An 18,052-nucleotide genomic window follows, 5' to 3' on the forward strand; every position below is an offset into this window, starting at 1 on the left:
AATCTAATTCATCAAACCCACACATCCTTAGATTGTGGGAGGAAACCAGAACACCCAAAGGAAACCCATGCAGATGCAGATAGAATGTGTAAACTCGACATAGACAGCTACCCAAAGCTGGAATTGAACCTGGGTCCCTGGCACTGTGAGGCAACAGTGCTAAACACTGAGCCACCCTCCCTCTATGTGCATCTATTAGTGTCCATGTCCTTCTGCAACTTTCCTCCTGCAACTCATTGCTGAGCTGTCCCACAGGTCTCTGCCGATACAGATATTGTCACATTACATCTTTTATGAGTTCCAATCCAAGCCTGATGTGTTTGAGAAAGCCTGCAGAGAAAAAAGTAAACATTCAACCAAATGCCACAGAGTAAATTCTTTCCCACTCACAAGTACAGTTGTAGGAGTTGTAAGAACAGAATATTCATTGCAGTATTTCCATGAGATTAATTCAGTCATCCAATCCCAGTGTCTACAAACTTTGTTTTCATTGAAGCCTGGGAAAGGCAGGTTAATAATCTGTGTAAATATTGCCCTAATTGAGTGATGGATATGTTAAGTGGCCTCTATTGTGCATTTTATGTGCAAGCAGCTTGATACACTGCAATGAAACAGCATCTGCTTGAACCAGCATTTTTAATACACTTCCAATTTCTCTGACTTGATACACTACCTACAATCAAGCCATGCACTCCATTACATTGAAGCATAGTCTATGAATTGTTTATCACTCAACAGATTCTGCTCGATCTGTTGGGTGTCTCCAACTCAACTTGAGATGTATGCTGTTGTAAAAACAATGGGTTTATGATTACTCATCAATTATTTTGTAACCACAGTTAGAAGGCAATCTCAATAAGCGGTGTAAAGTTCCGAAGGGGCATAACAGGTTTGAACTTGAAAGACTATTTCTGCTGATTGGTGAATCTAAAACATAGGGCACAGTTTCAGGATAAAGGAGTCTATCTGATGGAGAGAAATGTTTTCATTCGAAGGATTGTAAGTCTTACAAATCCTTTACTCTTATGGGTTGCAGACGCTCTATCATTGACCATATTTTAAGGCTTGGGTAATTCAATCTCTTTGGTATCTCAGGGAATCAAGGGATATGAGGAGTACATGGGAAAACGGAGCTGAAGCTCAAGATTAGCCACGATCGTATTGAATGGTAGAGCAGGTTTGAAGGGTCAGGTTGTTTATATTTGCTCTTATATTTTGGGTTCATATTCAATTCCCCATGATAATGGTGCCAATCCCCAGTAATCTCTGGGACAATTCCTGCAGATCTTCATGCTACTGTTACCCAATCAGCAAGGCTGCACTTTAGTTGTTTCCTGAACTATTTCCAATTCTCCATTCTTTGAAGTACTGTTTGTATATCCCCCGCATTGCCAAAGTTCCTAACCATCACAAAGAATTCTGACCTATCCCAGTCTGACACCTGAGAAACACTAAGAAATCAATCATTCTGAGGTAGCTTTAGCTCAAGCCCAGCTTTATTTACAATGTTAGCTTTCTTCCTTTCTGTTGTTTAATCTCACCTCTAAGCACTGGTTTTTAATCATTTTTCAGAGGTGGCATCACTGGCAAAGCCATCATTTATTGCCCATCTCCTGTACAGTCTTTTTTAGAAAGTGGTACATCAGAATGTAGTTAAGAATAAACACTTTGATATGATGCTGGAATATCAGATAAGCTCACATTGTGTCCATCTTTTCCATTGGACCTGTTTGAGCCATGGTAGTGTCCATGATGGTATTCATGGGCAAGTTCACCCCTATACATCCCACGAGCACCGTGCTCCCCAAATCCGGTGATTCAAAATCCAAAATTAGCCCAGTGAAGCCTTTGAAGGGCTCCAAAACCTGCTTAAGAGGCATTTCATTGGTGGCATATTCCAGAAACCACCCACTGGCACCCATTCGTACATCTTGTCAAGGTTCCTGCCTAGGAGGATAGGACTAAACTAGTTGGGTTTTTATGATAGTTCGACAACTGTTACTGGTGATACAAGCATTTTATTTTTGGCTTCATAAACCTAAATTCAAATTACATGGCGATGGTAGGATTTGAGCTTCTATTATTTGACTAATGTCTAAAAATATCGAACTACATAAGAATAATACCAAAACAAAAAGCTGAAGAAGTTGGTCTTGTTTTCTTTCCAAGGAAATGCCATGGATGTCCCTATGTAAGTGTTTGATCGGAAGAGGAAATGCGGTGCATTTGTAATTTCTACTGGAGGTGAGAACAGGCATTTGGATGTACTTCAAAATTCAGGTTCCCAGAGGGATCCTGATCCTTACACTTTCATTTCATGTTACACTTTTCACTGGGCAGATTCCAGTAGGTGGTTCTAGGAAGGTGCCACCAATGAAGTGTCCTTAAGCAGGTTTTGGAGCCATCAGAAGGCCTCACAGGCCCAATTTTGGATTTTTAATCACTGAGTTTGGGAACCGTTGTGCTCTTGAGATGTGTAGGGGTGAACATCCCAATGAATACAGTCATCAGCACTTCATCACAGGCAACATTTAAAAGATGGACAGTCACACTTAGCTGCTAAACCAATGGCCCGAATTACAATGGCTGGTGTTTTAAGTCTTGCATTTCTCACAAAATAATGGAGGAGATGGTGGTGGCTGGCAGGTGCGGCAGTATCAGGCTTGGACTTGACCAGGAACCACATTGATAGGTTCCACATGGTAAGCTGCTGTGGAAGGTTAGATCGCATGGAATTGAGGGGGAGCTGGCCAACTGGATACACAATTAGCTTGATGGTAGGAAGCAGAGGGTAATAGCGGAGGATGCTTGTCAGACTGGAGGCCTGTGTATAGTAGAGTCCCTCAGAGGTTGGTGCTGGGCCCATTACTGTTTGGTGTCTATTTCAATGATTTGGATGAGAATGTGCAAGGCATGATTAATTTGCTGATAACACTAAATTATGGACAGTGGACAGTGTGGAAGGTTTTCAGAAATTGCAGCAAGACTTTAATCAGCTAGGGAAATGGGCGGAGAAATAGCAAATGGAATTTAGCTTGGATAAGTGTGAGGTCTTGTATTTTGGAAATTCAAATCAAGGTAGGAATTTCATGGTGAATGGACAGTCACACTAAGCAGTGTAGTGGAACAGAGGGATCTTGGAGTTCAGGTGCATGGTTCTCTGAAAGTGGAGTCACAGGTAGACAGGGCAGTGAAGAAGACTTTTGGCACATTGGCCTTCATTAGTCAGGGCATTGAGTATAGAAGTTGGGAAGTTATGTTATGCAGTTATACAGGGCATTGGTAAGGCTGCACTTGGAGTATTGCATTCAGTTTTGACCACCTTGCTATAGGAAGGATGTTATTAAACTGGAAAGAGTGCAGAAAAATATTACAAGGATGTTGCCAGGACTCTGCACAGTAGATGGAAGAATCCTGTTAGGACTCATAACTTAAACACAAAGCATCAACCTACACATGTCTATGAGAACCCTCGCTTACAGCAGGGCACTATACCATCTTCAAATGCTCATTTACATACCAGGATGGGTCTGGCATCACCCTGCTCCTAACTGAAGCAACATGCTGCACAGAATGGCTACAAACTGACCTCCACACAGTTGCCCTGCAATTGACAAATACTCTCGGTGGTGGATATTGAAATCTCCCAACAAGAGTATATTTTTCACCCTTGCCACTCTCAGTGCGTCCTCCAAGTGTTGTTCAACATTCATTAGTTGAGAGAGGAAGTTATGTGGTGATCAGCAGGAGGTTTCCTTGCCCATGGGGTCTGGAATCAATGTTAGGGATTCCCAGGGCAACTCTCTCTCAAATGTATCCCTCTATGCTGCGACTTCTGTTGGGTCTGTCCTACTAATGGGACAGGACATATCCAGGGATAGTCATGGTGGTGACTGGGAAATTGTCTGTCAGATATGATTCCACGAGTATGAAAATGTCGGCCAATGCTTGACTCATCTGTGAGACAGCTCTCCCAATTTTGGCTCTGGCCTCCAGATGTGAGTCAGGATGCTTCGCAGAGCTGTTAATGCTATTTTCTTTTCTAGTGCCTAGGTTAATTCTGGGTGGTCCATCCAGTTTTATTTCTTAGTTAACACTTTCTAGTGATTGATACAACTGAATGACATGCTCGGCCATTTCAGAGGGCAGTTGACAGTCAACCAATTTGCTGTGGTCTGGAGTCACATGCAGGTGAGACTAGGTGAGGATGGCAGATTTCGTTCCCTGCAAGACATTGGATGAGAGCTTTCAGTATGGTAAGGAGGAGGGCATATTGAAAAAAAAGGCTGGTGTGGCATTGAGTTTGTGTCAGTGGGAGTTACCAGGCACTATCTGAATGCACCTGATAAAAGCAGCAATCAATGATTTGGCCCCATGAGCTGACTCCATTATTCAATAAAATCATGACTGATAAGTTTTTGTTTCCAATTCCATTAACCACATTTTCTGATAAACTTCAATTGCCCTACCTAATATTTCAGCATACAAAGACTTTAAGCAGAATTTTGCTTTTACTGTTTTACAGTAGGCCTTCCACATTATTTCTCTCCTCAGCCTGAGCCCTCAGTGGTTGCCCGATGTGCTCTTTTGAATGCCCTGATGTGGTGCTTCTCTAAATGTCTGGTCCATGAGAAAAAGCAACTATTGTGGCTCAGTCAAGACCTCATAAGAAGTTCCTAATTAGCAAGGAGCAAATGGGTAAGCTGGCACAAGAAACACCTCACATGTAATTCCTGAGGAGCGAGCTAGGAAAGCTGAGATGTTGCTCCAGTTTATTCAGGGTTTGCAGGAAATTGGAAAGGACATGTGTATTGTGTAACCCAAGTATAGAAACAGCACCATGATACTGCTGTAAGGTATTTGTGGAGAAGGAGAATTTCAGCAAGATCCAAGTGCTTTCAAAACTCCCATAGAAATATAATGCTTCTGGTATTGACATCGAAAGGGTTACTGGGGTAGACTGCATTAATGTTTGAAAGTCTAAAATAGGAGCAAAAATAGACCATTCTTCCCCTCAAACCTGCACCACTGATCAATAGGGTTATGACTGATCTGTTTGTATTTCAAATTCCACATTCCCATCTATCCTGAATAACTTTTTATTCTACTGTCTAACAAGAATTCATCTAACGCATCTTAAAATCAGCACCCCTTTTGAATTGCCATTCCACCACTGATGGTGCACACTCTGTCTCTGGTCAGATGCGTCATCCTGGCTCCTCATTGTCTTATTTATTCTGTCTAATTAGCCAATGGAAAATTCATATATTGTTATCTTGCAATAAGCTACATTTTGATGTTAAAACAAGAGCTTCTCGCATTAAGACTCAATAGTGGTTCATCATCTAACACAATAAAACAAATGGGCCCTCAGACCCAGCAGAGAATTTGTTGGCAGCACTGTACCCCAACCATGAACTGATAATGGTTGGTTCTGGTGCAAGTAACATTTGCAGCCCACAAGTACCAGGCAATGATCATTTCAACAATAAAGTATGTAGCCATTCTCACTGATATTTAATGGCACTGAGTCCTGCATTATTAACATCCAGGGGATTACCATTGACCAGAAACAACGCCAAAACATCCATATAAGTACTGTGGCGATAAGAACAGGTCAGAGGCTAGGAAACCTGCAGCAAGTAACTCACCTCCTGACTCTCCCAAGACATCCACCATCTACAATGCCAAAGTCAGGAGTGTGATGGATAATATTCGCCAGTTGTTTGGATGAGTACAGCTCCAACAACAGTCAAGAAGCTTGACACCATCCTGGACAAAGCAGCCTGCTTAACTGTCACTGAATTCATAAATATCCACTTCCTCCACCTCCCAATGCTCAGTAACAGAAATGTATACTATCTACAAGATGCACTGCAGAAATTCAACATGGCTCCTTATACAGCCCCTTCCAAACCCAAAACCATTAATATCTAGAAGAACAAGGCAACAGATATTTGGGAACACCTCCATTTGCAAGTTCCCCTCCAAACCACTCACCATCCTGACTTGGAAATATATCACTGTTTCTTCAGGTCTAAGATTCTATAACTCTATGACTCCAGTATCACTGGTTAAACTCTTGGTACCACCTCCTTAATGGTATTGTTTGCCTACCAACAGCACATGGTCTGCAGCAGCTAATGAAGACAGCTCACGAACACCTTCTGAAGGGCAACTAGGGATGAAAAGTAACCGCTGGCCCAGCCAGTATCTCCTCATCTCATAAATAAAAAAGTCACATAATATGCTAATGAAATGTACTGTGGGAAGAAAGGGGTCATTTTCAAATTAGATTGTTAGCAGATCTAAGTAAGTAGGTGGACCACATAAGAAGAGAAGGCACTGAGCATGAACATAATCAGCAATAGCCACAGGATCTGCCTAAAGTGCAGAAAGAAAATACCAAGCTAAACACTGCCTCAGATCTCTCGTATCCTGTCCATTTCCCTCAGCACCATCAATCCTTTCCATCCCACTGTGTGTGAAAGTCTAATAGAAGCCTATGCTATATCTCTTTTCTGTTTGGTCCAAAATCCACTCCTCTCTTAACAATGATTTCTCCTTCTTAGACTCGCTGCTGCTCATTCAAGTCAAAGGACATACTGCGGTAATCTGGTTCATCTATGTCAAAGGTTGTACATTTGTCCAGGGAACAAATTAACCCATTGCAGCTTGTTTTCAGGTCAAGATGGTACACTTACAGGAGAGAGACTACCTGCTCAGGATAATGTCCAAATACACCACAAAGATCAATTCCCTGGAGGAGACTGCCATTCTCACCAAACAAAGATGCATGGGCCTCAACACTGCAGCTGGTGAGGCTTGAGGCCTGGCATAGTAGAGAATGTTGGAATCATCCCTTTCTCTTCACTTCCTCCTTGGATTTTTCAGGCACATTCTACTTACACTATGATCATGATCACCTGGTTGTGCACTTCACTGCATTCATCCACTGGCACTTGTACTTTCTTTTTGATCTTAACCCCTGCCCCTCTCCCCTTTAATCAGACATCAGAAGACTTGGATTCACATGCCAGACAGTTGATAACAAAGGCATTAAGACATTAGACTGTTAGAGTCCCCCTGTTAATTACTGGCCAGAGAAATTCAACATGTTGAGCTTCAATTGATTGGGAGGGGTCACTGAGTATGAGAGAGAGAGGTGGAAGTGCCAGGGGAAGGCCATCGGAATGTCTAATTAGTAACTGGTTCACTCCTAGCTCAGCTGAACAGGACAGAGATGTAAATGTCAGAGGCCACCAATCAGCCACAAAACTGATTACAGTGTTCCCACAATTGCTGAAAATATTGGACTGCCTGGCATATGTTCGAGAGGATGATATCATTGATAATCCACTGCAGTCAGACTATCACAAATGGCATCAAAATTTAGCATTCAACTACACAAAGTGTCACCACATTGGAATTAATGTTGAATGTCCACTTACTGGAGATAAATTGTGGGTGGCACGGTGGCACAGTGGTTAGCACTGCTGCCTCACAGCGCCTGAGACCCGGGTTCAATTCCCACCTCAGGTAACTGTCTGTGTGGAGTTTGCACGTTCTCCCTGTGTCTGCGTGGGTTTCCTCCGGGTGCTCCGGTTTCCTCCCACAGTTGAAAAATGTGCAGGTCAGGTGAATTGGCCATGCTAAATTGCCCATAGTGTTAGGTAGGGGGTAAATGTAGGGGTTTGGGTGGGTTGCGCTTCGGCGGGTCGGTGTGGACTTGTTGGGCCGAAGGGCCTGTTTCCACACTGTAATGTAATCTAATCTAATCTAAAAATCTAATATAATAAATCAGTAATGTAATCGAGAATATAGAACTGTACACAGGAATGAGTCCTTTGGCACACAATGTTATGCTGAGCATGATGCCAAAGTAAACTAATCCCTTCTACCTTCCATTGGTCCATATACCTTAATTCCTTGCACTCATGTGCTTTTCTGAAAGTCCCTTAAACGCCCCAATTGTAAATCCCTCCACCACCACCCTAGTAATACATTTCAGACTCCTAACACTCTCTGTAAAAAAATCAGCCCCTCACATCTCCTTTAAACTTTTCCCCCTCTCCTTAAATGCATGCCCCTAGTATTAGACATTTTAGCTCTGAGAAAAATATTCTGACCATTAAGCCTATCTATGTATCTCGTAATTTTATAGACTTCTATCAAGTTTCCCCTCAGCCTATATGCTCCAGAGAAAACAACTCAAGTTTTTCCAGCCTCTCCTTATCGCTCATATCCTCTAATCCAGGCACTGTCTTGGTAAACCCTTTCCAAACTATCTCTAAAGCTTCCAAATCCTTTCTGTACTGTTGTGACCAGAGTTGAATGCAATGCTCTAAGTGTGACCTAACCGAATTCTTACAAAACTGCAACATAACATCTTGATCTTATATTCAATTCTATGACTAATAAAGGAAAGTATGCCATATGCCTTCTTTACCGCCCTATCTACTTGCATAGCCACTTTCAGGGAGCTTTGGACTTGAACCCCAAGATCCATCCATTCATCAATACTGTTCAGGGTCCTGCCATTATCTCCCAGGCCTTGAAGTCTTGGGTCTCGATCGATATATCTCTGATGGAACGGCTGGGAAGTGCTGAACGACTAAATCATACGAAGGAATCAGACATTTTGCCTTAATGATGTTATGGCTGTGGTTGAGCAACTCCCTGAACCAATGCTGCCATCATGCCAGGAAACAGCTGGGCCTGACTATGGTGAGCTATTGAAATTTGAGCCTGTCTCTCTCAGGTGTAAGTACCTAATGGTCATCAATTACATGCATCTGATCAGTTGTTGAATGAGTCACAATAAACACCCTCTTCACACATTGCAGCATCTCAGACACATGCAGAACAAGCAAAAGTGCACTTCAGAGAATTTAGTGACAGTCCCAACGGATAATGACTATACCTTTATATAAGCCTCTTAAAATCTCAATGCTGTTGGAATATTTCTGTACAGAAGATATTTCTGCAGTGATGGGGTAATTTTCAATGAATGTATTTGGGGAGACATCTGTTGTGGGATCAATGGGGCATGGGGAGTGTGGAGGAAGAATTGGGACAGATATTGGACATGTCAGTGAAGGAGAGCAGGGAAAAGATTAACTGGATCTGTCTTCCAAGAGCTTTTGCTGACTTGGAGTGTCTGCAGACCATGATTTGATATTTACCACTTCTTCACTGTTCTCCCTATTATCAGTGTCATCTCCTTCATCACTCTGAAAGACCTTGTGATCCCAGTGAATGTCAGTATTATAGAACACACATCAATGCACAGTGAAAGATAGGATCACTTTGCATGGTCTGTTTTGCTGGAATCCATACTGACCCATATTACATTTTCATGTCTTCTGGACTAAAAGGATTTGCTCAATGAGAAAGATGCTACAATAGGATCAGAAGTAGGTTACTAAGTGTTTCAAGCCTGTTTCACCACTCAATCAGATTGTCACTCATTTGCAACCTGACTGGTGGAATGGTCTGGCACTTGACATGGTAATCTCAACCAGTACAGGAATTGAACCCAAGCTGTTTGCATCACTCTGCAACACAAATTCATCATTCTGTGCTAACCAAACACCTTGATCTTAGATAATAGAATTACATAGCCAGAAGAGATCCTTTGGTCCATTGAGTCTGCACCAACTTTCCAGCATTTTGCCCATAGCCTTGAGTATTATGACATTTCAAGTGCTCATTTTTAAAGGTTGTGAGGCTTCCCACTTCAACTACCTTTCCAAGCAGTGCACTTCAGACTCCCACCAACGTTGGGTGAAAACCATTTTCCTCTAAGCTTTCCACCTTTTACCTTAAAATTATGCCCCTTCCAACAAAGGGAACAGCTGTTTTCTGTCCATCCTGGCTCTGCCCCTCATAATCTTATACACCTCTATTGGGAAACCCCTCAACATTCTTTACTTTAATAAGAACAACCCATGCTGATGCAGCCTCTCATCTTTACTGAAATACTCTATCCTTGGTAAATCTCCTCTGCATCCTCTCCAGAGCAATCACATTCTTCCTAATAATGAGGTGACCAGAATTGCACACTGTACTCCAGTTGTGGTCCAACCAAAGTTCTCTCCAGCTCCTGTATAACCTCCTTGCTCTTACAATCTATGACACAACTGATAAAGGCAACTGTGCCTTCTTAGATGCCCTATTAAATTGTCCTTCCACTTTCAAGGATCTGTGGATAAATGTTTCAATCAAGTCACCTCTTACTCTTTTAAACTCCAACAAATGCAAAGCTAGCCTGTCCAAAATTTCCTCACATTTCTTCATACCAACACCTTTCAAATATTAATTTGGTAAACCTTATTTGAACTAATTCCAATGCATTTATATCTTTCCTTAAGTAAGGTGATCAATACTATACACAGTAATCCAGATGCAGTCTCTCCAGTGTCCTGTATAAATGAAGCATAACCTCCTTAATTTTGTATTCAATTCCCCTTTCAATAACCAATTACATTCCATTAGGTTTCCCAATTACATGCCATACATGTAATTACATGTTAATCTTCTTGATTCATCCTCAAAGACACCCAGATCCATCTGCCCTCAGAGCTCTGCATTCTTGTTTATTTATTGTTCCTACCAAAATGGACAATTTTGCATTCTCCCACATTAAACCTCCATTGTCAAATTTTTGACTATTCACCTAACTTATCTATATCCTTATGTAACTTCCTTGCAACTTACAAAATTTAATTATTGCAAATCTAGAAACCCAACCAGTTCTTTCGTCCAAAGTTTTAAGATTAGATTCCCTACAGTGTGGAAACAGGCCCTTCAGCTCAACAATCCACATCGACCCTCTGAAGAGTAACCCACCCAGACCCATTTCCCTCTGACTTATGTACCTAACACTATGGGCATAGCCAATTCACCTGACCTGCACATCTTTGGACTGTGGGAGGAAACCCATACAGACACAATATGCAAACTCCATACAGACAGTTGCCTGAAGCTGGAATCGAACCTGGGACCCTGAGGCGTCGGTGCTAACCACTGAGCCACCATAGGCCCCAGCAGTGATTATTATGCTCTCTGCATGATGATGATGTTGTTGTATCTGTGACAACATTGCTGTTCTCTATTAGGGATTGTCTCAATAGTCCAGTTTCATAAGATCTCCTCGTGGGTCTGCTCTTGGGCCTGGCCAAACTGGCCATAAATATGTCCAGGCAGCGGGGGTCGTTAGGGCCGACTTCCTGCCCCTCTTCCGCGGTTACGTTAAAGCCCGGGTGTCTCTGGAGCACGCAGTCTCCACCAACACCCTGGAGTTGCTCAGGGAGATGTGGGCACCGCGGGGAGTGGAGTGCATTATTTTCCCCTCCAACTCTATTTTGATTTAATCCCTGCCCTGCCCTTCACTGTTTGATCACACAGCATTGCCCTTTGATGTGAAGGGCACTGCTTGTCACTGGCCACTCGGGTGTTTCCTTTCTTCCTGGTGGTGGAAATTTGAATAACGATTCATGCACATTGCGTCTTTCACTGTGTCTCAAAAGAAAATAGTCCAGTTTCATCTTCAAGATCACGACAGGAGATAGGGTCCAGGATGGAAATTCAGGCTACAAGCCAGTCAAAACCTTATAATCTGTTCACAGAATTTTTACTTTTCAAAATTAAAATCAAAAACAAAATTCCATCTGGGCTTTCAAATTCACTTTACAAAATAATTTAAAATGCATTGCAATATAAATCTCACCTCTTCTCAAATTATTTATCAAGGTTTGATAGGCAGATCTCTTGGATAAACTCAGGAATATTTGGCAGTAACTTTCCTGTTAACTTTGGCTCATTTCTGATTGTTGTGGTTTAAAGATTAGTTTTAATTGCTGGGTGATACCTGCCTCTAAGAATATTAGTTAATTCTCTCTAAACAAAAGCTTCCTGACAGCTGCTTAACTGAAGAAAAGGAAAGTCATTCTGGAAAAGTAGCTCCAGTTTAACCATTTACACCAGTCATCTGGGTGGGATTTTTAAGTATTGTCCCTTTGGAAAATGAGCGTTAGCCTGGACGTTCTCAATTTCATACAATGATGTCAGTGATTTTTCTGCCAAAGGATATAGATGGAACATCCCTTTCTTTCTTAAAGATTGCTGACATCTTAAAGCACAATGGTGCAATACTGTACCACTTTGAATGATCCTACAGCAAACATCAGAGACCTTTCTCGGGCCAGTCCGTGTTCATATTTGTGCATTGGTATGACCAATCTGTCACATCGCCCACAGCCGGGAGATTGAGACCTTGTTGGCCCACCCCTATGATGTTGACTATTTACGTTATGTGGATATGTGTGTATATGTGAGAGGGACAAAGAGCGAGGAATATATAATACCGACTTGTTTGCCCAAGTTTGAATTTAAAGGAAATGTTTTTCTTCACTGCGATGTCAATAGTAATTTTGAATTTAAAAGGATGCAGCTCTGAAACCTCTCTCCTGCTCTCTCAATGTTCGCCAATGCCAACTGTAGGAAGGGGATATTTGCCCGTGGAACAGCTGAGCCCGGAGCTTTCCCCCATGGGGTTGAGGCAGAGCCGGGGCCAGACGACCCGCAGATCTCCCTCTGGGCACCGGGCATTTGCTGCAGACTCTCACCGCCAGATGGTGGTGTTCACTAGTCCCCTCCGTCAGCATCAGGTTCGGATTCTCTTTGTCCCCTTGCTCTCGCTCGCCTCTCAGGAATCCCCCACGAAGCTGTCAGCACCGACCTTATTATGGTCGATAATTTCTATCCAAGTCCCTTCGATACCTGGTCCATCACGTGTCGATCCAGCCAAACACCACTGGATCCCACATCCAAGAACTGGGAAAGGCACAGGGTGGAGGAAGAGGAGAGAGAGGAAATGGAAAGGAATAGCTAGAGGAAGAAATGAAGAATAAAGGATGTGAACAGATGGAGTGGGGGGGGGGGGGGGGGGGTGAGAGAGGGAGATGGATAGAGGGAAGGATGAAGGGAACTGGGCAGAGTGAGAAGTCGGAGCGGCTAGAATAAGGAGAAAAGGGGCAGATGAAGTGTCGTTGGAGAAAGGAGAGGAAGGGGCGGGGTGTGGGTATTTGGACAGTGGTAGACAGGAGAAATGGAGGGATTTTTGGGAGATAGGGTGGGGGTATTTCGAGAGGAGACGGGTAGGACTATTTAAGGAGGGGGAGATAAAGGGCATTGGGCAGGGAGTGGTGGGGAAGGATATTTGGGGATGAGATGTGGGAGGGTATTCCGGGACAGAAGATGGGGAAACAATTGGGGAGGAAGAGATTGGACTATTTGAGCGTAGGAGATGGGAAGGGTGTTTGGAGTGGAAGATGACGGGGGTATTTGGGAGTAGAGACGGAGAGTACGTTTGGGAAAGAGATGGAGAGTTGTTTGCGGGTTGGGATTCGGGAATCTCCTGTGTGCTTCGCACTCTTGACAGTTTCTTCAGTGAGATGAGTTTGAAATGATTATTGTTTTGTTTGGAAGCTGAAGCCAAACCTAAAACGATTTCCCACATTTTCCGAGTTTGAGACTGCAATCTCCTCTAACTACTTAAATGCCGGACGAGCTTTTCCAGCCTTCCCTCAGTCACAGGGATCTGGTGAGCTCTCCCAGCAGAGGCCGGCGGGGAAGTAATGCCGACTACCTGACTCCGAGATCACCGCCTTCAGTGCAGTAACCCCCCCGCACCAGCCCCCAGACCATTCCTGGCCAGGAGAGACTCCGGGCTCCCAGCGCACAAAGCCGGCTGATTGACACCTCCGGCCAGGACTACTCTGTCGGAGGGGGGAATAGACTAAAATATTGCAATAAAATCTTCAACTGTTGCCTTTCGTTTATCTGTTTAAATATATAAACCTATAGTACTAGTGATACGGCATGTTTGTTGTTTTTGGGTGGGTGTGGTATTTCGTGGAAATTTGAAGTTGTGTTGATTGTGGACTCTGAGACACCCACCCCTTTCATATGGCTGAGTCTGGCTGCTGCCTCTGTCTCCGGGATGGTTCACGCAGCTAAGGCGCCTGCACCTCTCTGTTCACAGCTCCCAACATGGGCATCTGCTGGATATTGTGGATATTGCCTGCTGTTTCTGCCCTGGAAGGTACTGTCCCGGCCGGGGAGGGGGGTGGGGGCTGTTATTTATGTGTGGACTGAAACTTTGTGTATTTCGCTCCGTGCTGACGGTGGAGTTTGTGCGTTAGCATGATGCATGAGAATGATGGAGGCGACCCGTTTGCTGCCACTTCAGGCACAGCTTGCATTTTTCAGAGAAAACACTTCGACTCTTCTTCTCAAAAACAGCCTCTTGAGAGTGTATTTCAGCTATAAAGTTGTGTTCTTGCGGTATTCCTATTGTGTGAACTGATTAATTGTGTGTCTCCTCTGAGTGAGGTATTTACAACGATTGAGTTTAACTCGTGGTATTAGAAAGCTGGACGGTTATCTCGCCAGAGGTATCTACATCTTGATTTGCGGTGAGGTGGCTTGGCGCTCATTCTGTAGTTCTCAACATCATTTAACTCACTGGGTTAGCGTGGATCCCTGTCAGTCACTCGAGTCCCATATCAATACATCACCGAGAAGATTAGGAGAGAAGTTGAGTAAAGCATGGAAGAGAGAGTGAATAAGGAATTGGGGAAAGAGCGAAGAATTGGAGGATAAAAGGAATTGGAGTGAGGGAGTGAATAAATAATTGCTGAGAGAGGAGAATTGGAGAGAGAGTGAGTGGGGAATTGGAAAAAGAGGATTTGGGGGGAGAGGAGCTGGAGACAGAGTGAATGAAGAATTGAAGATTGAGAAAAATTGGAGAGAGATGGGGATTTGGGAAGAAGGAATGAGGAGTTGGAGAGAGTAAGTGAGGAATTGGAAAAAGAGTGAACGAGGAACTTGATTGATCAAGAATTGGTTAGAGGTACTTGGGGAATTGGAGAAAGATTGGGAGGAACTGAAGAGAAGTGAAAAATTGGAGGGAAACTGAGTGGGGTTTTGGAGAATATAGCACAAGGAACTGGAGGGAGACTGAGAGGAGTTGGAGAAGATTTTGTGAGGGGTAAAGAAGTCATGGTGGGATTGAATGGCAGAGCTGGCTCAAAGTGTTACATTTCTTACTGACAGGCCAGGGATGCTGGATTCCTCAAAGACCCCAGCTGACATCTGCCATGGCATTATTCATGTGATTTGACTCTGTCTATTCCTCCTGTGTCTGCTCTGCTCATTGTGCTGTCAAAGCCAAAGGTTGGGAAGGCGGTGGAGTGGGTTGAGTTTGGGAACTGATAATTGGTGTAAAGGGACCAAGCACTTTGAGGCAAACAGCTGGATGGCATACCACTGGATGATATGGTATCAGCTAGCTTTTGCCATAACAAGGAATAGTAGCTGATATTTTATATTGAACATTAATTTATTCATTGTGACAAAGATGCACTGGTTTCTCTCTGTTTCCTCCATCTAGCTATAATTTACTCAACACTATCATTGTGTCTCTGTATTCCTCGAATAGCTTCTTCTTCTTCATGCACTTACCAAGCAGCTGCTTCAATGATTCAATGCTCTCTGCTTCAACCACCCAATAGACAGTGAGTTTTACATTCTTACCAGTCTGTGTGTGGGTAATTTCTCCTGAGTTTGACATTTGATCTATTAACATCTATCTCACAATTCTTCTCACTGTACCACACATGCTGTGTTGGTCAGTAGATGAGTTGAGCTTGTTAGTGCCGCACAAAGATTGGTACAAGGCTTTGCAGCTTTCAGTTCCACTCCTAGGTTCTGGTTAGTAACATGTAGATGTTTAAAATGTTTTTTATCCTTTTTCCATTCTAGGTTTTTACAGAAATCGTGTTTACACCTTTGTTAAATCAAACATGTTGCGGGTCTATTAGCTATGTTCCAGGATTAGTATCTCATTAACCTGGAATGTATCCCAGAGAATAAGAGTTGAAATTTCACCATGGCAGTTTGTGAATTTTAATAATTAAATTTAAAATAAAAATGTCTCTAAGAGTAAAAACCCAACTAGCTTATTACCTTGTGGAGACATTGCCATTTTGGAATTTACTCCTGCTTCCCCCCCCCCCCCCCCGCCACGCCATTTTCCTATTCCACCTCCCCTAATCTCACATGAATTACACTGCAGTCCTACATTAATGTCTTGTCTGTTAAGAGCTCTCTGATATGGTCAAACACCTATATCAAACCACAGCACAAACAAATGAGAGCTAACTGAACAATGGGTGTCCTTTCACAAAGAGTGCTGTAGCTGTTTGAGAAGACACCCGTTATTATAAAATGTGCAGTTATGTAAAGAGCAACAAATGTCCTTGGCTTAAAAGTGAACAAAAAATAAAAACATAGTACAAGATTGCAGTGATCTTTTGGTAGCTAAATGCCCAATCTCAAACACGGCATCTGAGAACCCAAGGTTTTGTATTATAAGGAACTACCTGGCCAACTCAATGCCTGACAGCTAACTTCATTATCACTGAGGCACACAAGACCAGGAAAGATCCCAAAGTGAGTCCTGGTGTGTGATGAGCTGATTGATCTCAATTGATTGCCGGACAGCGAGATTAAAGATGTCCTTGCTTCTAAATCAGTCACCTCTCTGGGGATATCAAAAATCTAAAGGTAGTTACAATTAAAATGAATAAGGAATTTCAGAGAAACACCTTTACTTGGAGAGAGTTGAGCTTGTGGAAATATTGTCACATGAAGTGGCTGTGAGCCAAGTAGCACTCAATGCACTTAAATAGAACCTACATAAGTACATGAGGTGGAATGAATTGGAAAGGTATATTTAAATGATACGATGAGGAGTGATGAAGGAAACTTGAATGAGCATAAGCACCCGTGTAGAGCAGTGGGTCTGAATAATTTGTTCCACTGATGTAAAGTTCTCTATTGAATTGCAAATGTTAAAAAAAGGATGCCAAGATAAACCACATAACTATAGGTCAGTCAGCGTGACCTTGATGGCAAGAAGCCTTTTAGAAATGATAATCCAGGATAAAATTAAAACTCACTTGCACAAGTGCGGATTAAGCAAGGTCAGCCAGCACAAATTGCTGAAAGCCAATCATATTCAACTGACTTGATTGCAAATTTTGATGAGGGCAGTGTGATTGATGTGATGTACAAGGACTTCTGAAAGTGTTCAAACTATAGTGAGCAAATTGTAGCCCATTGTCTAGAAGGAACATTAGCACTAAATTGGCTGAGTGACAGGAAACAGACAGTAGTGGTGAACAGTTGCTTCTCAGTCTGGACGATTACATTGGGTGCCGGTGCTGTACTGGGTCATTGCTTATCATAGCATAAATTAAAACCTAGACTTGAATGTACAGAGAACAATTTTAAAACTTGCAGATGGCACAGAACTTTCAAGCTTGATGAACTGTGAGAGTGATCATATTAAACTTGAAAAAGACATAGACAGGCTGATGGAATGGGCAGACATGAAGCAGGTGAAATTTCATGCATAAAAGAGTGAAATGATAAAGTTTACAGGAAGGATGAGGAGAGGTAATTTAACATAAAGGGTAAAATTCTGTAGGAGAATAATTGCAGAGGGACCTGGGGATCTTGAAACGCAAATCATTAAAGGTCGCAAGACAGCTTGAGAAAGTATTTAAAGAGTCATGTGGAATTCTGATTTGGTATCAGTTGATGCATTGTATCAGATTTTGGGCACTGTAAATTCAGAGATCACTCATTTATGGTAATTTGACAGAGAAAGCAAAGGAAACAACAGGAAATATAGTACTTTGTAATGCCATGAGTCATGAGTAGTCAGGGTCTGTGCACTGGCGATGACTACACTGGAGACAGCTCTCCTGTAACCTCAAGTCATAAAGAAAAGGGACAAAGGCAAAGTTGAATTGATGTAATGGAGAACCAGTGCAGGCACAGTGGGCTGAATGGCCTCTGTTTTGTAAGCCTCTACAATTCTATGAAATCTATTTATTCAGAGAGTCATTATATCCAAAAGGGTTTATGTTGTAAGTCCTGAAGTTACATCTGGTATGGATTTCCATTGTGGCTTCATGGA

The 18,052-nt window shown here is 42.7% G+C and overlaps 1 protein-coding gene across 3 annotated transcripts in view; it reads left to right on the plus strand.

Annotated features, from left to right (window-relative positions):
* Positions 1-14,007: 14,007 nt before the first annotated feature.
* Positions 14,008-18,052, plus strand: part of LOC122540083 (ephrin type-B receptor 2) — a 699,339-nt gene continuing 695,294 nt past the window's right edge. For all 3 annotated transcript variants that reach the window (XM_087980658.1, XM_087980660.1, XM_087980659.1), the window contains exon 1: positions 14,008-14,107. In XM_087980658.1, the coding sequence (XP_087836784.1) occupies positions 14,056-14,107 (52 nt within the window). In that variant the 5' untranslated portion in view covers positions 14,008-14,055. The remainder of the gene's footprint in view (positions 14,108-18,052) is intronic.

Source organism: Chiloscyllium plagiosum, unplaced genomic scaffold (assembly GCF_037043375.1).
Source record: "Chiloscyllium plagiosum isolate Xiang-an unplaced genomic scaffold, Cpla_swu_hap1 HiC_scaffold_37, whole genome shotgun sequence".
Lineage (NCBI taxonomy): Eukaryota > Metazoa > Chordata > Chondrichthyes > Orectolobiformes > Hemiscylliidae > Chiloscyllium > Chiloscyllium plagiosum.